Source organism: Acomys minous (genome assembly GCF_964271855.1).
Source record: "Acomys minous genome assembly, chromosome: 5".
Lineage (NCBI taxonomy): Eukaryota > Metazoa > Chordata > Mammalia > Rodentia > Muridae > Acomys > Acomys minous.
Genome location: NC_140494.1, coordinates 122,786,724 through 122,810,881, shown reverse-complemented (window position 1 = coordinate 122,810,881; position 24,158 = coordinate 122,786,724). Strand labels below are relative to the sequence as shown.

Sequence of the window (24,158 nt, the reverse complement as noted above, 5' to 3'; positions counted from 1 at the left end):
TACAGTAGTAAAATTCCAGCTTCCTACAATCACAGGAGTTCCAATCAGTCCATCATCCTGGCAGAACATTTAACTCACGTGCACCTTTGTTTTTCTGAGCACTTAGGTTCACGAGAGCAAGCATACTAACCTAACAGGAGAGGGTTCAACCCCCAAACACAACACCGCAACCCCAGCGCCTGACTTTCGTCTAAGAGCGACGCTCCCTGGCCTTGAGTGTCATGTTAGGGGGTGCTCGCAACCACCCGTGAGGCTGGAGGTCAGAGACGGGCCTCGCTCTACGGAGGAAGCGAGCGGGCTAAGCGCCTGGCGCTGACCCCTGAGGACGGGCAGGAGCCTGGGGCCCAGCTCCCGCAGGGCCAGGCAAAGGTTGCCGGCCCTGGGCCCGTCGCTCCGAACAGGGCCTTGCAGCCCGAGCCGGGCGCCCGGTTACTCACGTTGCACCAGCCGATCCCCGGTGAAGGTGGCGGAGCAGCTGGTGACCAGCGCGCAGGGGACACCCGCAGCCATCGCCGCTGCAGAGCGGCTTCCGCGCCGGCGCCGCTTCCGCCTCGGGCCGCACCACTACGGCCGGCGCGCGGGGGTTGACGCTCCGGGAACGCGCCCTGGGCGGAGCCGCGCGCTGGGCGGCAGAGGCGCCGGCAGGCACGCACACCCCCCTTCCGCTCCTCCAGTGGAGCGCGCCGGTCGCGCGCCTCGTTGCTATGGGGACGGGGGTCCGCGCCCCCTCGTAGAGCTCCGGTGGCCGCACCTCCAAGGAAGGGGAGTGTGTGTGGGGGGGGGGGGACACGACAAGTATCTTCAGCCTGCCTCAGCCATGGCGCAGGGCCAGGAGGGCAGTGACCCCATCGGATCCATCCTAATCCAGGTGGGAAACAGGCCGGGCCGGCGGCCGTGAAGACCGCCCCGCGAGCCCCGAAACCTGTGCACCCCAAGCACTGCCATCCACCCTCGGCACCATAGCAGGAAACACACACTTGAGGGCTTTATGTTCAGGGTGGAGGAGGAGGCGGGTGTTGAACATAGAACATGCTAGGCAAGTAAGTGCCCTACCACTAGGCTGCGTTGTCAGCCCTTTTACTTTGAGACCAGATGCTAACTGAGTCAGACTGTCTTTGAACACACTCGGCAGTCCGGGCAGGCCTTGAGCCTCCTGCCTCAGCCTTCTGAGTAGCTGGATTATAAATCTGCACTAACAGGCTCAGGGGCTCGATAAAAAATATATATATATATTCATAAAATATGAAAAATATATTATGAAATGTTTAAAGTCCAGGACATAGGGGTGTGGAGGAGACAGACTTCTTAAGGTGATGAGAAATTCGAAGAGAAAGTGAAATATAAGTAAGACCTGTGCTTCTTAACTTAAAAGCCACTGCTTGCTTGGGAACACATACCAAACATATATTTAAGATAACTTGGGCCGGGCAGTGGTGGTGCACGCCTTTAATCCCAGCACTTGGGAGGCAGAGGCAGGTGGATCTCTGTGATATAACTTTAATATTCAATCTCAATTTTATTGGGGGGGGATGGGGATTTCAGACAGAATTTCTCTGTGTAGCTTTGGCTGTCCTAGACTCACTCTGAGGACCAGGCTGGCCTCGAACTCACAGAGATCTGCCTGCCTCTGCCTCCCGAGTGCTGGGATTAAAGATGTGCACACCGCGCCCGGCTTCAATTTTAATTTTGAATTAAACTAGAGAAGAATTACTATCCAAAAGAAGCATGTGGTACCTGTGAACAGCCCAAGAGCAGTATGCTCAGGCCATCGTAATTAGGGTTCCAGAACTTAGATTATGTCATCTAATAAGTTTCCTCATGGGTCTGTGCCTTTTTTCATCCCTTCTGTAAATGTTTACAGTGTGGCCTGTTAGAAACCTTTACATCCTTAGTATTTGCATAGACTCCCTGACACTAAGCTGCTACAGTCATAAGCCGTTAGCATCAAAGGGTTCAAAAAACATCCCCTTTGCTGGGTTAGCATCGGACTTTAACAAAGGCACAGGCCGATTTCACAGCCCGGAGCTTACTGTAGCATTTAAAAGAGCAAGCCAAACTTACTTATGCTTCATGGCAAAACAAGAATCAGTGCAATACGAGCAGGGGTCAGCGGATAAGGAATAACAACCATATTCCTTTCTTCTGCAAAGAGGCCAGTTAAGCATCCTTCTGTTAAGGGTTCCTTCATCAACAGTTCGGGACCCTCTTAAGTACGTATACATAAAGCACACGAACAGATGCTAGTGACCTATGTTAGGCACGAGCCATTCATTTGTAAAATTGCAAAATCATTTCTGACTCCTGTTCTGGAGTAGCTAGCGTGACTTCCTGTTTTCCAGGTGAGAATACTATGCCTCTAAGAGCCTGGACCTTTCCCAAGTTCAGGCAGGACTCCAGCTCAAGGCATCTGGCAGCAAAGTCTGTATTGCCTCACTCTCCTGCCCAATACCTCACTTTCCAAAGAGTAGGGAAATGATTCTATTTTGGCAAAGAAACTAGAGGAGGTGCTGATAATCTGAATAACATACTCAGAAATTGAATGCTTGGAGTTAGTGCTAGGAACTCTGTGCAGTTGCCATTGATTGAGTTTTTCTTAGGTATGCGGCCTGTTGCATATTCTCTCACAACTCTATGAGGGAGTGTTGTTGTCCATACAAGGCACAGATGGAGGAAAACAAACCTTTGGTACCTTGGTGAACAATTCAGTTTCACTCCCTCACACAGCCGAAAGACATCATTAGAGAAATGTCCTGGAGTCCTAAGTACAGAGAAAGCCAGTTCACTCCGAGGAGGAACCAAAATGTAAGGGCCCCAAAGGGCCCCCGTACTTTGAACTGACCCTCACATTGCACATATTGTTCACACAGTACATGGAGCGTCAGGCCGCAGCTGTGATTTGGACAAAAGAATCGGCAGACATGCCTTCTTCATCATTGGTCCCTACAGGCAAGCACCGCGTGCGTGCGTGCGCGCGGTCAGGTATCAGTCTGTGAGCCCTGGAGGCTCTATGTGTCGATTTGACAAGAGTACAAATAATCAGATGCGTCTGCCAGACTTTGATGCCCATCAGTGAAAAGATGCAAATTCTGCCTCTTGACTATGGCACTGGGTTCCGTGGGAACATCCCCAAGTAAACAATAACATGCCGGACCAATGGTGAGTCCAGTTACCCTACCAGAGCACAGGTAGACATTTCAAAACGCCTTTAGCAACCCAGCCTGCAGATTGCTGTTGGTGAAACTTCCGCAGAAACAGGTGTCTGGGGTTATGAATTAGCATAACAAAATGTTTTCCTTGTGGCAGCAGCCCTTGCACTAATCGGCGCCATCTGCATTGATCTGAAGTTTGGTTTCTAATATGCATGCAGCGAGTCAGCAGCTTCCTTGTGTTACGATGCCCATTTGATCCTGAGGGTGCCTGACAGAAACATGTTCACCATTTCAAAGGGGCATGTTAAAACAATGGCATATACTTCTTTTTTTTTTAAACCTTCATGGATTATTTCTGTTTCTCACTAAGCAAAACAAAATCAAAGGCACACTTACATGGCAGTTTCCTCAGAGCAGTGTGTGGCAGAGCCTCTCGGAGGGAAAGCCACACAGCCCTGCAGGCGCATTTGTTGTGCACTTGAAAGGCTGTCACTTGTCACTTCTGTTAGAGCCTTTCTTTGCTGGAAGTTCCCTGTTTTCTTACCTTAACTGATCTGCTGAAATTAGAGGCTGGCACAGCTCATCTGCTTTACCACCTGAGAGAGCAGGAGCCAGCCAGTCTGCACGTCAGTCTGTTTCTAATAGCAGCACAAAACAGAAATAGGAGGGTTTCTCGTTCAAACTCTGATAATGATAACAGAATCCTCTCAGTAAGGACTGTCCTAAAGCCGCAGAGGCAGCCCTTTTTAACAAATACCCGAAAGCCAGGTGTGTCTAGCAACTCAAGCTTTAGGCCTACTCTGTCCCTACCTCCAGGCCTGGAGGTGTGGCTCAGTGGCTAGAGTGCTTGCCTAGCCCTGGATTCAGTCTCCAGCACTGCATAAGAACCAGTACGCACCTGCACACCTGTAATCCCCGTTTCCAGAGGTGGAGACGGAAAGATGAGGAAGTTCACAGTCATCCTTGGCTACTTAGAGAAAAGTCTAAGGCTAGCCTGGACTACATAAAACCACCACAAAAATTTGCAATAGGTAACAATGTATGCTTCAATATATCTTGTTTTGTTTTTTGCATTCAGGTCCATGAGGACCTTCATCTACTAAAGGAGAAATTAACACAATTCTCAGCTGAGAACACAAGAGACCCGCTAGACATTCAGAATCTTGAGACAGCAATCCAGAGGACTGAAATGGGGTTAAAAGTAAGTAAAGTTTGGACAGTATATAAAAACACTGAAAAGAGAAGAAAAGGTTGGTGGTCCTCATAGGTCCCTGTGTAGTTCGTTAGCAGGGTTGGGTTTAGGGTGACCACCAGTTTTCCTCAGACTGCAGCTTGAACTCATGTAGGAGAAAGACATTGCTCACGTTGGCAATGCCGGGTCACAGCTACATAGCTAAGCCATTTACTGACTTGGATGCACAGTTTCATTCGTGATGGAGGGTTGCGGGTCATCTAAGCTTTGAGGCTCAATTGTTCATTATACTTTTGGCGACATTTGAAATAATTTGGCTTTGGATGCCTAATGGTACCTTAGGCATGTGATGACACATAGTGTTTTGTGCATTTGGGGGGCTTACTTACATGATTCAAAGTACTGACCTAATGAAGTAAATAAGCTGAATATCTTACACCCATTGTAATGGCCTAAGCTCTGACTTCTCTGTGACAGACTCACATCGAGAAGTACCTAGACGTTGTGAACCACCAGGTGTTAGTGGCCCCTATCGACGAACGCTTACACTCCTCTATGACTTCCGGATGGTAAGTAAGTGAGAGCCCAGAGGAAGTAAAACCAAGAGCTTTTATCCCTTAGGGGAAATGCCTGAAGTCAGCGTCAGCATCTGAAATTCAGGGATACTGGCTTGTAAACTGTTCTCAGACCTGCTCCTGCTTGAGAGCATGGCAGTTGCTTTAGGGCCCTGCTTCTTCTCTTTAGAGCCTTGATAGAGTACCAGCTGGCACACGCTGCCCCTACCAGGCACCCAGGGATGCTCAGCACCTACAGTAACTAAAGATGACAAAGCTGACAGCATTCCAGTCAGAGCTGCAGAGTGGGACACAGTGTCTGCTGTGTCCAGCCTGAACGTCCCCACCAACCAAAGCTGAACTTGGAGCATCTTAGTGCAGAGGAGACTGGGTGCGGGGGAGATGATGCAGGAGACACTAGGTTTTCAGGCCAGTGTTGGGACTGAGATGAGGAAGCTAAGGTTAGGGGAATAGACAAGGGTTCATGCTGAATTTGAAAAGGCCTTGGAAAAAGCAGGGCCAGCAACCAGACACACACGTGTGCAGTTAGTGTGAAAAGCTTTACAAAGCACTTTGGTGTGCATTGCCTGAAAGCAGCCATACAGTCACATGGAATAAGTCATCAGCCCCATTTTATAGACAAAGACCTAAGACTGAATAAGTTGCACAAGATGACATGACCAAGAAGTTTGCAGGAACTCTCAGAAAGCCCAATCTTCTGACTCTAATGCTATAGAAAGACAGGGTAATGGTGTTTGTAATATTTTAGTATGTTTAAATTCTTAAAAGAAATCCTGGTATAGCTAATTAAAAATAAAAAACAAAACAAAACAAACAACCCCCCCCCAAAAGCTCTTTACTTGAATTAAAAATTCAATGAGATAAAAATGTGCCGGCTCATACCGATGAAACCCTAGTTTTCGGCCATTTTTAATCTTTTTAAAAATACATGTTTTTGCTGGGCAGTGGTGGTGCACGCCTTTAATCCCATTACTCGGGAGGCAGAGGCAGACAGATCACTGTGAGTTCAAGGCCAACCTGGTCTATAAAATGAGTCTAGGACAGCCAAGGCTACAAGAAACCCTGTCTCAGAGGTAGGATGCTAGCCAGTACACAGTGTTCCTCTTTCAGTTCCCACTTCCAAGTTCCTGCCCTGACTTTCCTCAGTGATGGATTATTACCTGAAAGAAACACTTTTTGTTGTTTTTAGCAAAATCTCAATTGTTCTATTTTACAAATAAAGACTTGGGAGCCAGATGCTGAGGTGAGTGCCTGCTAGCTCAGAGAGGCAGAGAAAGCACCCAGCTGACATTCCTCCTCAGCAGACATCTCAAAAGGAGAGCCTCTCATTCTCCATGCTGTCCCAAAAACCTCTCAAACTCAATGCCCCTCCTTTCTACTTCCTGTGTGTGTGTCTGTCCTCCTGACTTCCACTTACTCTTTATGGGTTCCCCACCCCACCCCACCCCCGCCATGTTCACTCTCTGTCAACCGGTTGTTTGCTCTACCTCTTGACTTATGGCTGACTTTATTCAATCCTGTTTACAAGCAGAAAGCTCTTAAAGGTGTGTGCTAGGGCCAGGCCACACCACAACTAGAAACAGATTTTTCTAGTAAACAACACAATTTTGGGGTTCACAGTGTGATCAAATATCCTACAATACCCTTTCCTCCCTGAGTTACTTTTGGTCATGGTGTTTATTGCAGCACAGTTGTACAAGGTAATTCCTGATTTGTTTCTTATGTCAATATAATTCTCATGCCTTCCTTTGTACATACTGCTGTCACCCTACCTGGTCATGGTTCTCAAACAGGTTTGTGATTCTCTGTGGATGACTCCCAGTCAGAGGTGAGGGGTGCTGGAAACTGGTGTTTCTAACACAGGCAGTTTGTGGTCCAAGTCCGTGGGGCGAATATGCACCTGTACCCATTTGGTCACGTGGAGGGTCAGCATCTGTATAATCAAGAGCCTGCTCCTAAATTTCCTGTAGCCCATAGCTATGAAAGGCTAGAGGAAGCCTCTTGCGTTAGGCTAAACCAGGGCTGGGACCAGCAGGAATCTCCAGGGTCTTTCAAACAGAAGACTGCAGCAGATGCTGTGGGGGCAAACAGCAAGCTCTGTAGGCCCCTGCTGCTCCTTTGTCAGAAAAGCATAGCTCCTGTGAGTACCCTAGAGTGAGCACTGCTCAGACCTTTGAGACTTTCCCCTGCTAGAAGACACTGGAGAGGGGGGAAGAGGTCATCTGAACTGAGCATTTTAGATCGAGTATACCATAATTGTTGTCCCCTCCTTGTCACCTTGATCTTCATCATTGTCACTGTTTTCACAATACTTGACAGTTTGCAAAAGACCTCTTTTAATAGTTTCTTCAGTGTGTGTAGAGCTGTGTGTAAAATGTGGTGTATGCACATGTATGTGCACATAGGCCAGAAGAAGACTTCAGGTGTCCTGCTCTGTCACTCTGCCTTGTTCCCTTGAGACAGTGTCTCACCAAACCTGGAGCTAGAATGCAGCCAGCAAGCCCCAGTAGTCCTCTGTCTCTGGCCCTCACAGCACTGAGGTTAGAGGTGCACAGCCATGTCTGGCCTTTTATGTGGGCACTAGGGATTTGAACTCTTGTCTTCCCGCATGCTTGTGCATCAAGCACCTATACCCACTGAGACATCATCTCCACAGTCCCAAGAACTTTCGTTAAACATAAGTAATTGACATTTTCTCTTTCTTTAAATCCATGAGGTTGATGCTTTCCCCAGGAAGAAAGTAATAGACATGGCCAGTGGTGAGGCCCACACTCAAGTCCAGATCAAATGCCTGCCATCTGGTACTCTCCTCTTACTCTATAGTTTGCTTTTTACAAATGTGGTTTTCCTTGTAAGCAATTAGTACTCAAGGGGAAAATCTGGCGGTAGAGTAGGACAGCCAGTGGCTACACAAAATAATCACTGGAACCGGCAAGTGCAAGCTTTCCTGCCAGGCGTTCTAGTATTAAGGACATTATCAAAAGTAGCCATTTTAATCTCAGCATTCTGAACTGCTTTGTATGATTTACTCTGGTCCCCACACTGGAAGTGGTTCTGTGTGAAAGTGTGACACTTGTGCTCCTGTTGCCGGCTGTCAGACTTGCTGCTCACACTGTTCTTAATGGCCATGCACCACTCATGACACTAGCAAAGTGACTGCCATCTGGACCAGCACTGTCAGGAGCTTTTGCTTTATGTTTAATTGTGTTTGAATTTGACGGGGGGAGGGAAACAGACAAGAACATAGGCAGCAGACAGGAAAGAGGTCCCCTCAACGGTGAGTGCAGATGAGGAAGGTTTGCTGACACTCATGAACAAAGCACCTTGGCTCCAGCCTCTTCTGACTTGTCCTGTGTAGTGCAGGACACAAATCTCACACACATGCAGAGGAGGAAGGGGGAGAGTGCTGATACTTACCAGTCTACGTGAAGGGCACTCAGATGTCTAATAAATAATATTAGACGGTGTCCTAGTATCGTAAGATTTACAGCAGTCCACCAGGAGACTCACTCAGGGTGGGCCGACATTCTTTCTCTTGTGTTTCCCACTAGTTCCAAGAAGAAGTTGTGGACATCACATACAAACCCAACTTAGCTGAGGGGCAGAAAGAAGCTGCAGGCCCGTCGTGGGATGTATTGAGCAAGCTGGAGAGCACTGTTCTCTCTGCCTTGGGCAGTCCCAGACCGGAACACCATTTTCCTTCTTTCAAAAATCTCCTTTGGACAGTTTTTTGAGACAGAGCTCAGACAAGTTCACTGGGCTTTGATGTGCATCTTTATTTCCCTTCAGTTTGGGACATAGTGTTGCTAGATTGTATTCCCAGGGTGACATGTGTTTTCCATGTTTTGAGGGCTTCCACCCCCTTCTTTCTCACTTGCCTGGTTTGTGAAAAGAATGCCATTGGATTCAGCTTCTACTTCCTCACACATGGCAAGGTGTTCTTTCTCTCTTGTGAGATTTTCCTTTTGTCTTTGTGTGTCATTTGAATTTGATATGTATAACTATAATTTTTGGCATTTATCCAGGCTTGTATTCTCTGAAATCTCAGGATTTATCATTACTCACTTTCCTGTCTTCTGTCTTCTCATGGGTGGGTGTTGCGACCATTTCTAAGTGCCCCACAGTTTTTTGATATTATGCTGCATTTATCCTTTTTCCCCGACCTCTGCACTTTAGTGAGTTTGCCTTTTTTGTGTATGTATTGATAAACCTATCAAAGATTTATTTCTTACACTGTATACGGGTATAGCATTTTGTTTTGATTACTTCTTAGGTTATCAAGAGACATATCTACCCATGTTCTTGCATGTTGTCTCTCATTTCCACTAATGCCCTTAGTGTTGGCATGTTTTTAAAATCTACTTTATTTGGGTTCTTATATCCACTACCCTTCTCCACGCCAATCCATCCCAACATCGCCAACACCAGGTAGGAGAGGCAGAAGGTTGCTACGGGTCATTGGATCACACTGTGAGCCCCGAGATTATGTTGTTTGCTAGAAAAACCAGTTTCTAGTTGTGGTGTGGCTCAGCCCTAGCACACAGCTTTAATCCAAGAGATTTCTGCTTGAGTATAGTAAACAGGATTAAATGAAGTCAACCATTGGCCAAGGGCCAGAGCCAGCAACCAGTTGGCAGGAAGTGAACATATGAAAAAACATAGAGCAAGAGGAAGTCAGAAGGACAGATAGAGTCACACACAGGAAACAGAAGGGAGGGCATTTAGTTTAAGGTTTTGTTTTTGTTTTTGTTTTTGTTTTGAAGATGGTATGGGGGAAAAGGCTTCTTTTTCCTTTTGGGATGTCAGCTAAGGAGAAAGGTCAGCCAAGTGCTTTCTGTAGCTCTCTGAGCTAGCAGGCTTTTACCCCAGCATCTGGCTCCTGAGTCTTCACTGGCAAAATTGAAAGACTGAGATATTATTTTAAAACATTTGATACCCAATGTGGGGCACAACCACAGGGACAGAGAAGTCACATCAGCTGCAGACAAACTGAGAAGCCATCAGATATAGTAAATCATGTGGGAAGTCCTCATGGAGAGAGGTAAGAGCGGGAAATGCCATAATACAAGGCACTAGGACCCTGTGTAATGCTTCTTTAGATGGCTTTAAATAGAAGCAGAAATTGAAAAGCTAAAGACTAAACTGCAGTTGGCTCAATACTGATTATGATTATTATCATTTGGTATTTCATATTTTATCCTTCCTAGTGGGGTTCTGTGCCTTCTCAGAGAAAAAAAGGCTCTAGAGATATAGGGAAAAATTTATGAAAACTGGATTGATAGGATAAAAGCCTTAGAAGAAAAATTAGAGAGATTTATAAATAAAAAGGAGAATACTCATACACAGACAGAAGTGTTGCAGAATATTTCATCCCATTGTGATCTGTGAAATTGTGAACTGTAAAAACCTGTCTTTGAGCTGGGTGTGGTGATACACGCCTTTAATCCCAGCACTTGGGAGATAGAGGCAGGTGGATCGCTGTGAGTTCGAGGCCAGTCTGGTCTACAAAGTGAGTCTAGGACAGCCAAGGCTACACAGAGAAACCCTGTCTCAAAAAACCAAAATAATAATAATAATAATAATAATAATAATAATAATAATAATAATAATAATAATAATAAGTCTTTGATCCCATTGTGATCCTGAGATTGTGAACTGTAAAAACCTGTCTTTTGTTTGGTGCAGTTGAGCCCTAACACACATCTTTAATCCAAGAGCTTTCTGTACACAGGAATAATAAAATTAACCCTAGGTCATGAGACAGAGCAGGAAACCAGCTGACAAGGATTAAAGAGGAGGAGGACTTTGAGTTGAGGGGTATAGAAGCAGAAGGAGCTCTTTGGATCTTGTGCTTTTAGATTTTAGCTCATTAGCTCTTGAGCTCCTCAGCTCCTTGGCCTTTGGCTTTTGAGTTTTGAGCTAGCAAGCCTTTGGGCTTGGGGTTTTTTTGGCCTTTTCCTCCTGGGCAGTCAGCTGAGCTGGTGACCTTTTGAGCCTTTTCCATTGGGATGTGAGCTGAGTAGGAAGGTCAGCTGGGTGCTTTCTCTCTGCCTCTCTAAACTAGCTGGTTTTCACCCCAGTATCTGGCTTCTGAGTCTTTATTAGGTAAAATAGAATGTTTGGGATTTTCACTTAAAACAACACAGAGGAATTTAGACAAGAACCCACCATGCCACTGCATGATGAAACTGAAGAGGGATGGACCAAAGTTGTTAGAAAATCAACCTTAGTTTATCCAGTTACTATACAAGACCCACCAGGAGACAACAGACACCCCAAGGTTATGAAGAGCTGTATGCCATTCTTATGTATTAGATTTTCCAGAATATTTTCATATAGTTCCTGACCTGCAATATGCAGAAAGAGCTGTTTTATTTATTGAAGTTGCTGAACTTATTCCAGATGATTCAGAATTAACTTCGCTATTTATTCAACTGCAACAAGTAATTAGAAGTGGAAATCATCTACTGTATATGACACGTATCAGATCCCATGTCCCTGATAGGTCCTCTAGTACCAGGTAGTGATGAAATTGGTCAGATATTAATAGGAAATGTGCGAGAAGCCTTAAAATTTCACAAGAAACATCATGTTAACAGCAAGGGCTTGAAATCAACCCAAAGGGTACTCAAAGAAATGAAATTTGGCCAATGGATGTGTTTCATTTTTCAGAGTTTGGAAAATTAAAGTATGTGCAGCATACATATTCAGGATTTTAATGGGCAACTGCTCTAAGTTCTGAAAAGGCTGATTCTGTAGATACACATTTATTAGAAGTCATGGCTATTATAAGGACACCTGTGCTAATAAAGACTGACAGTGCTCCAGCATATGTCTCTAGTAAAATGAAACAGGGTTTTGAATATTACAACATAAAGAGTATTACAGGTGTACCACACAATCCTACAGGACAAGCAGTAATAATAAAAGGATTTAATTGTTCTTTAAAAGATAAGCATAATAAACAGAAAGGGTTAATGAAGACACCTAGCGATAGATTGCACAGTGCTTTATTAATTTTAAAGTTGTTAAATGCTAATGAGAAAGGAACAACAGCTGCAGAAAGACATTGGATAACGGAAAAAAACTGCTGAATTAAGTCAGTCTGTATACGTTAAAGATATATTGACCTCAGAATGGAAGCCAGAATGTATATGATATTGGGGAAGAGGTGTTGCCTTTGTTTCCACAGGAGAAGATAAGCTGTGGCTACCATCAGCATTGATACAGATTAGATCTGAACAGGAGAGATCTCCTGAACAGGAGAGGAGATAGTTCATCAGACAGTTTGGTCAATTCAGTCCAGACTAGTTGATAAAGACTAACAAATGCCTTTCATTTGATCAGGCATGAAAAAATAAAAATTAAAAAATATATTTTCAGGTGATAATTTACCAAAGACACATTTGCCTTGCTGGCATGAAATGAAAAATGGGGTTTCTTTTCTTTCTTTCTTTAAAAAAGGTTTTATTTATTTATTTTATGTATATGAGTGCTCTATTTGCGTGTACATCTGTAAGCCAGAGGAGGGCATTAGAGGGTACAGATGGTTGTGAGCCACCATGTGGTTGCTGGGACTTGAACTTAGGACCCCTGGAAGAGCAGACAGTGCTCTTAACTGCTGAGCCATCTCTCCAGCCCCCCAAATGATGAATTTTCTTTAATAGCCTGTCTTAATTCCATGTTAGAATGTTGATTTGTAGATTGCCACATGGCCCACACCATCTTGGACATCAGCTTTTGAATTGTCATCTTAAATAAAAAAGGATATTTTTGTTTGATAGTAAAAGCACAGTTAAGAGATTTAAAATGTTTTAAGTAAATTCAAAAGGTTACTACGGTTCAGACTTGTTTTCTAAATCTCTAAGAGTTGGAATGATTTGGAGCTAAAATAAATTATTTGGGCAGGGCAGTGGTAGCCTATGCCTTTAATCCCAGCAGAGATGGGTGGAGTTCTATAGATGAGTTGTTTTCTAAATTCTAGAATTACAATGAACAGGGTGGTGGTTGTTCACACCTTTAATACCAGCACCTGGGAGACATGCACATTTAATCTCAACACTTGGGAGGCAGAGACAGGCACATAAGAATTACAGTGATTTAAATTTAAGAGTCGGTTAGAAAAGGCAGGATGAAATTCAAAGTGAATGTCCTTTGTGGTTTAAAAATAAATACACTTAAATCGTGGGGGGGGGAGGGGGAAGAAACAGAGAGAGAGAGAGAGAGAGAGAGAGAAAGGGGAATATAGATATATTTATCCACACATACTAAGGTATATTTAGTTTCAAACTTTCAAAAGAATTTTTAAATTTTTCAATTGAAAGATAATTCTTTTTCTGTTGCCAAAACAAACAAACAAACAAACAAAACAAAACAAAAGAAAAAAAAAACCCACAACCTATTTTTGCCCTAGGGAAGATATAACCCACTAAAAAAGAAACACCCCAGAGTTAGGGTTAGGCCAGGGTTTTGTTTTTATCTTTCCAGGAGAATAAAAGCATCCAACAAATAGAATGTGGAGGCCACTGTGTTAGGGTTCTGCTTCAGTCTGCCTACCTGTGATGTCATTGCTTACCTGCCACAGGGCGTGGCCCTGCCTAGAAAGGACAAACCCTCCTCATGGTTTACACACACACACACACACACACACACACACACACACCTCTCCCTCCCCCCTTTCTCTCCCTTCCCCTCTCCCTCCTCCTCTCTCTCTCTCTCTCTCTCTCTCTCCCTCCCTCCCTCCCTCCCTCCCTCCCTCCCTCCCTCCCTCCCTCTCTCTCTCTCTCTCTCTCTCTCTCTCTCTCTCTCTCTCTCGGATACCCATTACCCCTTTCCTTCTCTCCCCATGCTTATTTAATAAGCTCCTCTACAACATAATATCTGGTATCTTATATCTTATTTTCTATTAAACATAAAACACTGGACATGTGAAACATCTGAAGAAAAAGGACAAATCATCAAGGAAAATGTCCCAAGAAAAAGAGTAAACTGGCCAAGTGGTATTGCTGCCCTCTACAGACAGAAGTGGCAAATGGTCTTTACATGGTCCCCATTCAATTAAAAATTAAAGCTGGCTTTGGGGTTGGAGCGTGGCTCTCTCCTTCTCTAAACCCCTGCATGCTTGTTAAAGAAAAATCCAAAATCTGTGTCTAGTATCAGAAGAGCCACCTGGTATGGAACAGAGGAAATCAAGTCAAAACAAAACAAACAAACAAACAAAAAAGCCAAGAGACTAATCTTACAATCTTTTGGATTTCATTTGACTCTCTAAAACATGCATGTTGGGGGGACCCTGTGGTGACTGGAAAGCCCTGAGCTTAGCATAAAATGGAGGACTCCCCTTTGTTTTCTCTGCCTGGGGGATTCCAGACTCCCACACCTTCTACCTAAGGAATGTCACAGAGCCCTTAGGGAAATTACAGGTCCAGCTCCCTTTCTCCCAACAAGAACTCCACAGACACCTGGGATTCCTGGAGTGCCACCCCATGCAAATGAGGCATCTCAGTACCTTAGTCCTTCAGCCAATGATCTTTGCCCACTTTGGATTCCCTACTCCATCCCCAAAGTTCTATATAACCCTCCCTCAACCCAAATAAAATTGATCTGCCTTCCTGAAGCTGAGCCTGGAAGGGCATTTCTGGTCTTGCTCATAGGCCACCGAATCCCCAGATCATTGCTTCTGCTCCCTTGTCCCTGCCAATGATCCCAGGAATAAGGGAGTGCCACAAAAACTTTTCTTAAGGTATAAATATTATCTCAAAATCTATGAGATTATTATGTATATATAAAATTTCTGTTGTGATACTAGTAGTCATACAGGTATTTAATTCTAGAAATAAGCTTCATGTGGCTGTCTGTACATGTTTTCATGTTTGAGTCTGAAGCAAGTAACTAGGAACAGAGTTTGTGTACTTCAGATATTCTTGATGGTTTATGACCCACAAGCCTTTTAGAGAGCTGCTGAATACGGCATTTAAAATGCTTAAGTTTTCTACTATTCCTATCAGTAACCTTTTAGGTTTCTAAGAAGATGGCAGGGTCCTGCAACAATGAGTCCACCTAGATAGTGGTATTGTTACCACTGGGCAAAACTGCCCCATGCCTTTTCTATTACTAGGCTCTGCGCAAACAGTGGACACCTTTAGATTGACTAGACTTTTCTGTTTATTATAAACAGGTAGTTGTGGTGTGGCTCAGCCCTAGCATACACCTATAATCTAAGAGCTTTCTGTAAATAGGCATAAATAAAGTCAACCATGGGTCAAGAGGGAGAGCAAGCAACCAGCTGACAGGGAGCAAACATAGGAAAAAACACAGAGAGTGAGAGGAAGTCCAGAGGATGGATAGAGAGGTGCACAGGAAATAGAAAGGAGGGATATTCATTTTGAAGGATTTTTAAGACAGCATGGAGGAGAAAGGCTTTTTCCTTCTGGGATGTTGGCTGAGTAAGAAGATCAACTAGATGCTTTCTCTGCCTCTTTGAGCTCAGTAGAGAGATTTTAATCCAGCAACATGGCTACTCTGGCTGGAATTCAGAAACCCCCTTAGCGCACACCTTTAATCCCTCTGGCTGAAATATAGACATGCCCTTAGCACACACCTTCAAACCCAAACAATGAAGATAAAGTTAGTTAGTAGAAGGAAGTAGCCATGTTTGAAAGGATTGTCTAATTGAGAGGCAGAACAGGATATGGCCAACTCTCATAAGAACAGAGAGGAAGGAGAAGCGACTTAAAAGGGAATAGCACAGAGACAGAGGGAGCGAGAGAGGAGGCAGTTTTACCAGAACAGTTGTACAGAGACAGGTTGTGGAGAGGGAACAAGCTAGACACAGGTAAAGACAGAGAGAGGCAGAAGACTAGGACATATTGCCAAGGTTAGTATGAGGCCAAGCAGGGCTATTTAGTGTGAGCCTAGAGAAGCCAGCTTGAATTAGTAAGTGATAGAACTCAGCTGTTCTGTCCCAGAGGGGTTTGAGATAGAACAGCTGAGCTGAACCTGATAGCCAGAGTTCAGAAGGAGCTGGAAAGGGAGAACTTACTCAGCGGTAAGTCTCAGAGTCTGGAAACATTCCACGCCCAGAGTAGGTTATATGAAGACTAGAGGCTTCCAGGACTAGGTCTAGGTTGTCAGACAGAGGCATTAAGCCTCTGAGACATCATTACATCAGGTGAATAAAAGTGACTTTTACAAAAGAAGGTAAAGAAATTCCAGGTTGTAAAGGACTCAGGTTGAGTTACTCTATTCACTGCTCTTAAATCTGTTAAAATTCTCTATTTTCCTGAATAAATATATATTTATATTTATATTTATATAATCTCAGGGAATTCCACTGGCTGGTATATGTTGAGCCTCCAGCTACTCTTGTACAGCTGTTTGAGTGTCTGCATTTTTTTCCTTAGTTATGGGCCATTGATCTACCCACACAGGCTTGCCAGTCATCCATTTTAGGGGTAGGGCTGTTGGTATTTCAACAGTGCCCTCCCGCCTTATACATTTGGAAATTTAATCCCCGTGATGTCCTGTGTTTGGACAATGGACACAGCTTGTTATTGGTTTTAGTGACACATATCAATACCTTCCCCAGGAGCATCTACCATTTTCCCCCTAATTTGATCATGAGCTGTCTCTGGGATTGCAGGAATATTAATTTGAGTACTCCATTGTTGTAAAAGATTCACTTCCCCATAAATTTATGGTTATGTCAGCCGTTTAGGGTCTCAATTTCCCTGTTTGCTCACACATCTAACCCACCACACATTTTGTCTTATTTGACCTAATTTACCAATTCCTATTAACTGTGTATAAACCTTCTTACGCGGCCATTCTGGATTCCAGGATTTGGGGGAAATGACTGTCACACCAGCTCTTGTATCCACCAAATCCCCCTGTTCTTTCTACAGGAGGGGCTTTGCCCTTAATACAGGGAAACATTAACAGCTTGGCGATTCTATTTCCTGTGTTAATTTTCCCCTCCCTCTCATATTCGCGCTCTCCCTTTTCACATATGCTATGGTTTTAGTTTCTTCCCTGCAATCCCCAGCTATAACACCTGGATGCACAATAAATCCTTGGGAAGTCTTAAGCATGTTAATCATAGCCATTTTATATCCCAGGCTGGATAATTCCAAAATACTCACCACCATGAAATCAGTGTCTATATTTTTATACATCACTTTAAATTATTTTCCTTGCCTTTAGCATACCTCAGTATTTTCGTTGGATGTAAAGTGTTGTGATGGGAACAGGCTACCTAGATCTTTACTTCGGAGGGCGCCATGTGGTTATGAATTATGCAGCGTTTACAGTTTGCTGTGACTACAGGTCTCTGCGTGTTCAATTTCATCTTGCATCTTCTGTTTCCATTTTCATCTTTAGGTTTCCACAAAAGCTACATTTTAGAGCCTGGTCCCTGCAGTTCTTTCATCATCTATCTATCTATCTATCTATCTATCTATCCATCCATCCATCCATCCATCCTCCAAATGTATCTATATCTATATATAGCTAGCTAGCTAGCTTTTTGCTTATTATAAAAATGGAGGTGTCGGGAGGCAGAGGCAGGCGGATTGCTGTGAGTTCGAGGCCAGCCTGGTCTACAAAAAGTGAGTCCAGGACAGCCAAGGCTACACAGAGAGACCTTGTCTTGGAAAAAAAAAATGGAGGTGATCACATTCAATGTCTTTAATGTATTAGAAAAAAAAAATCCAGAAATTAAAGTTGCTCTTTAATGATAATTGTACAAAAGTAGGCATCATAGTAAATTCAAGAGATTAAGTTATAGTAGTGGCTTGATTTTATTCATTTTAATTATATTGATCATGTTATAGAAATTGAACCTGCATTTATTTACATGTAAAAATTAAGTATAAAGTAAAAAGAAATTTACTTTGTTTTTACATTGCTCTGGAGCACTCTACTTCTTAGTAAAGAAAACCTTTCACTAGCTCTGCTATCAATCTTTACAACTATAAAAATAGCAGATCTGGGCTGGAGAGATGGCTCAGAGGTTAAGAGCACTGACTGCTCTTCCAGAGGTCCTGAGTTCAATTCCCAGCAACCACATGGTGGCTCCCAACCATCTACAATCTACTCTGATGCCCTCTTCTGTCCTGCAGGTGTACATGCAGGCAGAGTACTGTATAGACAATAAATAAATACATCTTTAAAAAAAAATAATAAAATAGCAGATCTTTAAAGAAAATATTTACCATTGGCTATCCTATAATTTTATTTTATTAAACAAAATACAACACTATGTGTTTTTCTCTACAAAGTTATATTTTATGGTATAACAACTGTGTCAATTGTTTGTTGTATATGTGGAGCCAGAGCTGGTACTTGTTATTCATGCTATAGGGTCTTTATCAGACTAGAAAGTTCTTGTGCTTAATCAAACAGTTGCAGTTTATACTGGTAGCACTGATACAGATTGCTCTATACTGCTGAAGACTTTTAGTCACCAATAGCATATTTCTTATAGACGGCAGTCCTAAGTAGCAAACATTGTTTTACATTATGATTTGAGGGGCTTCTGGAGTGACACAGTAGATTTTAACCCCTCTTTCCGTTTACTTAGGTTGGTTCCAACTGAAATTGACCAGAAATCCTTTATCTTCCCCACGGAGTCTGAGGGTAAACTTTGGCAACTTCAAAAACATCGTGGCACATTTTCACATGGCCTTACAAAAGCAAAGGTAGGAACACATGGAGACAGCAGCGGAGTAAGTGCCAGGAGGAGGGGAGGCCAGGGCATAATCCTTCAGGGATATTCTTTGGGGATAATGAAAATATCTCAGAGTTATATATAGTGATGAGAGATGTACAACTCTGCATTCAGAAAGGGAGCCTGCTGATATATAAATTATACCCCCCAAAAACCTGCTAATTTTTTTTTAAAGGTGGCATTTAATTTGTTGTACTTTTGAGGAAGAGATGGAGGAGGAAAAAAATTATTCGGCTTACACTTCCATATCGTCGTTCATCACCAAAGGAAAAGAATCAAGCAGGGCAGGGACCTAGATGCAGGAGCTGACACAGAGGCCATGGAGGCGTGCTGCTTACTGGCTTGCTCCACATGGCTTGCTCAGCTGGCTTTCTTATAGAACCCAGGACCACAAGCCCAGGGATGGCACCGCCCACAGTGGGTTCAGCCCTCCACCATTGACCACTAATTTAAAAAAATTCCTTACAGGCTTGCCTACAATCCAATATTTAAAAAAAAAAATGGCAAAATAGACTATAAAAGGATAAAGCAAAACACATCATATTGAAGTTGGACAAGGCAACCAAACAAAGGGAAAAGAGTCCCAAGATCAGGCACAAGAATCAGAGATGCACTCATTTTCACACTCAGGAGTCCCATAGAAACGCAACGATAAAAGCTATCCTATATACACAAAGGTGCTGGTGCAGACCCGTGTAGGCCCTGTGCCTGCTGCTTCATTCTCTGTGCTAATTTTTTTAAGGAGTAAATATTTACATTGTGTCTTAAATTAGATATTCTGATGCATGCTGTGGTCTGTTTCTATACTTTGATATTACTGTTGTTTGGATGTAGCTATAATACAGTTCAGAAGGAACATTCTCTGCTGCTCTGCTGAGCGTATTTATCAGCTGTAGGAATTTCCTGGGGCAGCCTTGTGGGTCTTACCCACATACAGAACCCATCATCTGCAGAAAAAGAAGCTGTGACTTCTTCCCTTCCTGGTTGTGCCCCTTGATTTCCTCCAGTTGTGTGCTGAGTGGGACTGGAGAGAGAAGCCATCTCGTCTTGTTCACTGTTTTAGTGGAAATGCTTGGAGTGTCTCTCCATTCAACAAGATGTTGGCTGTGGGCTTGCTGTAAATTGCCCTTATTAGGTTGAGAAATGTCACCCTATTTCTTTTCTCTCCAGGACTTTTACTATAAAGGGATGATGGATTTTCTTCAAGGCCTTTCTATATATAATGAGATGAGCACTTTTGTTCTTTCATCTATTTGTGTGGTGGGTTATGTTTATTGATTTATGTATGTTGAACCATCCATGTATCTCAGGATGAAGCCAACTTGATCATGGTGAATAGTCTAGTTGATGTGAATCTTTTTGGTGTGTTGGCGAATAAGGTTTATAAATATTTTGTTGAGAATTTTTGCATTTGTGTTCATTGGAGATTTTGGCCTAAAATTTTTTTTTCTTACTTGTTTGGCTTTGGCATCAGGGTAATACTGGCTTGGTAGAAGAAATCTAGTGATGTTCCTTCCTTTTCTATTTTGCAAAAATAGTTTGAAGAGTTTTTGTATTAGTTCTATAAAGGTCTGGTAGAATCTGCACTGAATTTGTCTGGCCCTGGCCGCCTCCTCCTCCTCCTCCTCCTCCTCCTCCTCCTCTTTCTTCTTTTAGTTTTTAAGATTTATTTATTTATTATTTATACAGTATTCTGCCTGCATGTGTGCCTGCACACCAGAGAAGGGCACCAGATCTCATTGTAGATGGTTGTGAGCCACCATGTGGTTGCTGGGAATTGAACTCAGGACTTTTAGAAGAACAGACAGTGCTCTTAACCTCTGAGCCTCTCTCCAGCCCAGGCCTGGGCTTCTTTTAGTTGGGAGATTTTTAATTGCTTCTTCTATCTCACTGGGTGTTATGGGCCTACTTAAATTATTTGCTTTTTCTTGATTTAACTTAGTAAGTTAAGTAGTTATATCTTAGGTAGTTCATATCTATCTAGAAATTTATCTGTTTCTTTTAGATTTTTCAGTTTGGTAAAGTATAGATTTTTTAAAAAAATTATTTTTATTTTGTGTGTATTGGTGTTTAGCCTGCATGTATATCTGTGTATGAGGGTATCAGATCTTGGAGTTACAGACAGTCATGAGCTGCTGTGTGGGTGCTGGGAAGTGAACCTGGGTCCTCTTGGAAGAGCAGTTAATCCTCTTAACTGCAGAGCCATTTCTCCAGCCCTGAGTATAGGCTTTTTAAAGAGCTCATGAGGTCTCTGACTTTGCCTCCAGAGAGTGCTTTTTTCACTTTGATTCTGATTCCCTTCTTGTGTTAGTCAGTTCAGCCCTCTCCAACAGAGTATCACACACTGACCAGAAAGAGGTCTGTTCCTTCTGGTTACAGCTGCTACAAAGCCCAGTCGAGATGCTGGCAGATTGGGTATGTGGTGAGGGCCAATTGCCTAGTCTGCCGCTAACTCCATTCCTGAGGGTTCCACCCTCATAATCTACTCACTGTACAAAGGCCTTGCACCATCGAGCATCACAGCAGGGCTAAATCAGTCAACATATGCTCTGGGAGAGATAGGAACATGCAATGCATACTGGCTTCCCCAAAGTAATTACAGGTACTCAATTTTCATTACTTTGGAAATACCAATATATTTAATGTTCAGGACAATCCTAGAGGGAGGTGTGTTGCCATTATCTTCAGTTTATTTTGAAAGAGCCCAAAGTGCACAATGTTAGATATGTTGTCCAGGAGAATACACGTTCTGAGTTGGTATTGTGAACCCAGAAATGCAGGGCCATAAAGTCATGCTTGTACCCACTGAGGTGGTCATCTCCTCCTCCTCCTCCTTCTTTATTTTTTTCTGTGTAGCCATGGCTGTTCTGGACTTTCTTTGCAGGCCAGGCTGGCCTCAAACTCACAGTGATCCACCTGCCTCTGCCTCCCTCCTAGCCCTAACCCTGAGTGCTGGGATTAAAGGCATGTGCCACCATGCCTGGCTCATGGTATCCTTTTTATGACAGCTTTATTGAGTTCGAATGTCCATGCCATCAAACTTTCCATTTTGCACTGCTTAGTTGGGTGGAATTTTAGTGTACTCACAAAGTTACACAGCCGTCATGGAGGAAACCCTTTTTAGAAGTCCTTGCATTTTTCTTGCTCACACTTACTACAGATGTAGCTAGTGACCTACATTTTTTTTAAGGTCTGTCATTCTCTTAAATTACAAGTTCAGTGAGTATAGAATCTATACTAGTTTGTTCATTGCTGTACTGTGCCAAGGGACTCTCAATAAATACTTGTTGAATAAATAAATGAAACCACCACAGAGACCACCAAAGCTACATTCATGCCTGAGGTGAGTATCCATGCAGGCTCCTTTGCACTCACAGGGCAGCCCATCCATGCCTCTGTCGTGCAGTTGCTACATTAGACCCATTCAGACACTGTCTATGGATGCTTACCAAGGATGGTTAAGGGCTTGTTGGGACAGAACAGGTCTCTGCTGCCACAACTTAGAGTTGAGTCAGAGGAGACAAACCATCAATAAAAGAACAGCAGACAGCAATAGAACCCTGGTGAGAAAGAGACAGCATGCTACAGTAAGGCTGCTCACGTCTTCATCTTCCTTACTGTTCAGTAGCTGCTGCTTCCAGTATACTTCTAGGTGTTTGTTTGCTTGGTGTGTGTGTGTGTGTGTGTGTGTGTGTGTGTGTGTGTGTGTGTGTGTGTGTGTGTGTTTTCTGCTAAATCTAGAAAGGATCATAGTTTGTTCACGAGACCAGAGACTAGAAGCCTCTGACTTACAAAAGCAATGAAAGTATCTGAGATTAGGACCACTGTAAAGTAGACAGTTAATATTATTGCATAAGAAATTTAAACTTTGGTCAGAACCGTATTTTATCTCCAAGAGTTTTGAGCCCTAGTCAATGAACATGAGTAATGACAGGAAGTAGGGGTGCTGCCTGATGAGAGCGCCATTGTGTTCCTGGCACTGGGGGAGCTCTGTTCAGAGAGGGAGGTGACCCTTTCCCACAATGACCTGACTTCCTCTCCAGGCCTGGCTCCCTGGACATGTTTTACCCCTAATTATTGATGACATCTGCTTTAAAATGCACATCTGCCTTGCCTAATGGCACATGCCTTTAATCTCAGCACTAGGAGGCAGAGGCAGGTGGTTCTCTGAGTTCAGGGCCACCCTGATCTACCTAGAGAATTCCAAGATGGCCAGGACTTCATGGAAAAAAACCTGTTTCAAAAAAGTGTTATCATCTGCTAACACAAACGCTAGCTCTGATTCTGCACTGTGGAGTGCAGGGAAAGCGGCAGCCTCCAGCACCGGCATAGAGGCCTGTGCTATTAAGCTGGAAAATCCAAGGGGCAATTCCAACCTTTGATCGCTGGGAATATAGACATGCGCCTGTTCCTGTGCAGGTAGCGTCACTGGAACAGATGCCTAGGGAGACAAAAATAAAGCTTAGGGTAAGTGCTGCGCTGGGAACGTTTGAGGAGCACCCAGCTCCGACTCAAGGGCAATAAAGCTCCTTGAGGTGAGGTCTAGAGACTCAGTGGGAACGTGAGACACTAGGCACCGAGGGAAGAGTGTGTGCACTGAGTTCCCAGGCAGCGGAACCTGCATTCAGAAAAGACTAGGCATGGCAGGTCGCGAGTGGGAAGAGGACTGAGCATGCCCAGCTTGGGCATTCTGCAGTCTGATCAAAATGCGCTCTCCTGAAATGGCTCAAGAGTCTGAGTAATGCACGGAGATGGAGAAAATAAAGGCTTTCAGCAGCCACATGCCAGTGAGCTCGCCTCCTCCACTCAGATGTGTAACACACATGCCGTTCTGGGTTGCTCCTGGCCAATCAGAGCATCCAGCGCACATGAGCCCAGCTTCTCTGTACGCATGTCTGGGTGTCTGTCGTTTCTTCATCCTCATTGCCCCGGTCAGGTCAGCCACACAGCAGTGCAGGTCATGGCCTAACATAAAAACAAAAACAGCATTTGAACGGCCACCTTCTCTGCTTACATTTTACAATTGTTAACCTTTACCATTTTTGCTTCATCTATTTTTACTGAAGTGTTTTAAAGTACAGACCTAATGACATTTCACCTCTAAATGCGTTTCGCATGCATTTTTAAAATAAGCTTTTCCCACTTGCAATACCATTATCACACCTAATACAGTGAACGGTGCTCGTGGATATAATACATCCCAGTCCATACTCAGATTGCCCCTGTGAGTGCCCAGATGGCATTCCCTGCTCTTTATCAAAGCCAGGGGCTGGGGAGGCTTTCCTGTTGCATTTATTTCACTCCTAAAGCAGGGACACTTCAGTTTGTGGCTTTCACCTGTGTGTAGATAGTTTGGAGCCCAGAGCAGGCCCTGTATGGGGCACTGCATGGTTTGAACTTGTGTCCTGGCCCCAGCACTTACTAGTCACATTTGGCAAGTCACTTGCTGCCTCCGTGGCCCGGGTCCTTAACTGCACAGTGTGGGGGTAAGGCAGCATGCACCTTGTGAGGTGGCA

The 24,158-nt window shown here is 43.8% G+C and overlaps 2 protein-coding genes across 8 annotated transcripts in view; one reads left to right on the top strand and one right to left on the bottom strand.

The window, feature by feature from the left end:
* AAGAB (alpha and gamma adaptin binding protein) overlaps window positions 1-587 on the bottom strand; it is a 45,724-nt gene extending 45,137 nt beyond the window's left edge. For both annotated transcript variants that reach the window (XM_084783902.1, XM_084783903.1), the window contains exon 1: window positions 438-587. In XM_084783902.1, coding sequence (XP_084640028.1) covers window positions 438-510 — 73 coding nt within the window. In that variant the 5' untranslated portion in view covers window positions 511-587. The remainder of the gene's footprint in view (window positions 1-437) is intronic.
* A 195-nt stretch (window positions 588-782) lies between these two features.
* IQCH (IQ motif containing H) overlaps window positions 783-24,158 on the top strand; it is a 187,065-nt gene continuing 163,689 nt past the window's right edge. For 5 of the 6 annotated variants that reach the window (XM_084783866.1, XM_084783869.1, XM_084783865.1 and 2 more), the window contains exons 1-4: window positions 783-868; window positions 4,228-4,350; window positions 4,819-4,910; window positions 18,496-18,613. In XM_084783866.1, coding sequence (XP_084639992.1) covers window positions 818-868; window positions 4,228-4,350; window positions 4,819-4,910; window positions 18,496-18,613 — 384 coding nt within the window. In that variant the 5' untranslated portion in view covers window positions 783-817. Of the gene's footprint in view, window positions 869-4,227; window positions 4,351-4,818; window positions 4,911-18,495; window positions 18,614-24,158 lie in introns of those variants that run through there. The other variant, XM_084783870.1, reaches the window with a different exon arrangement.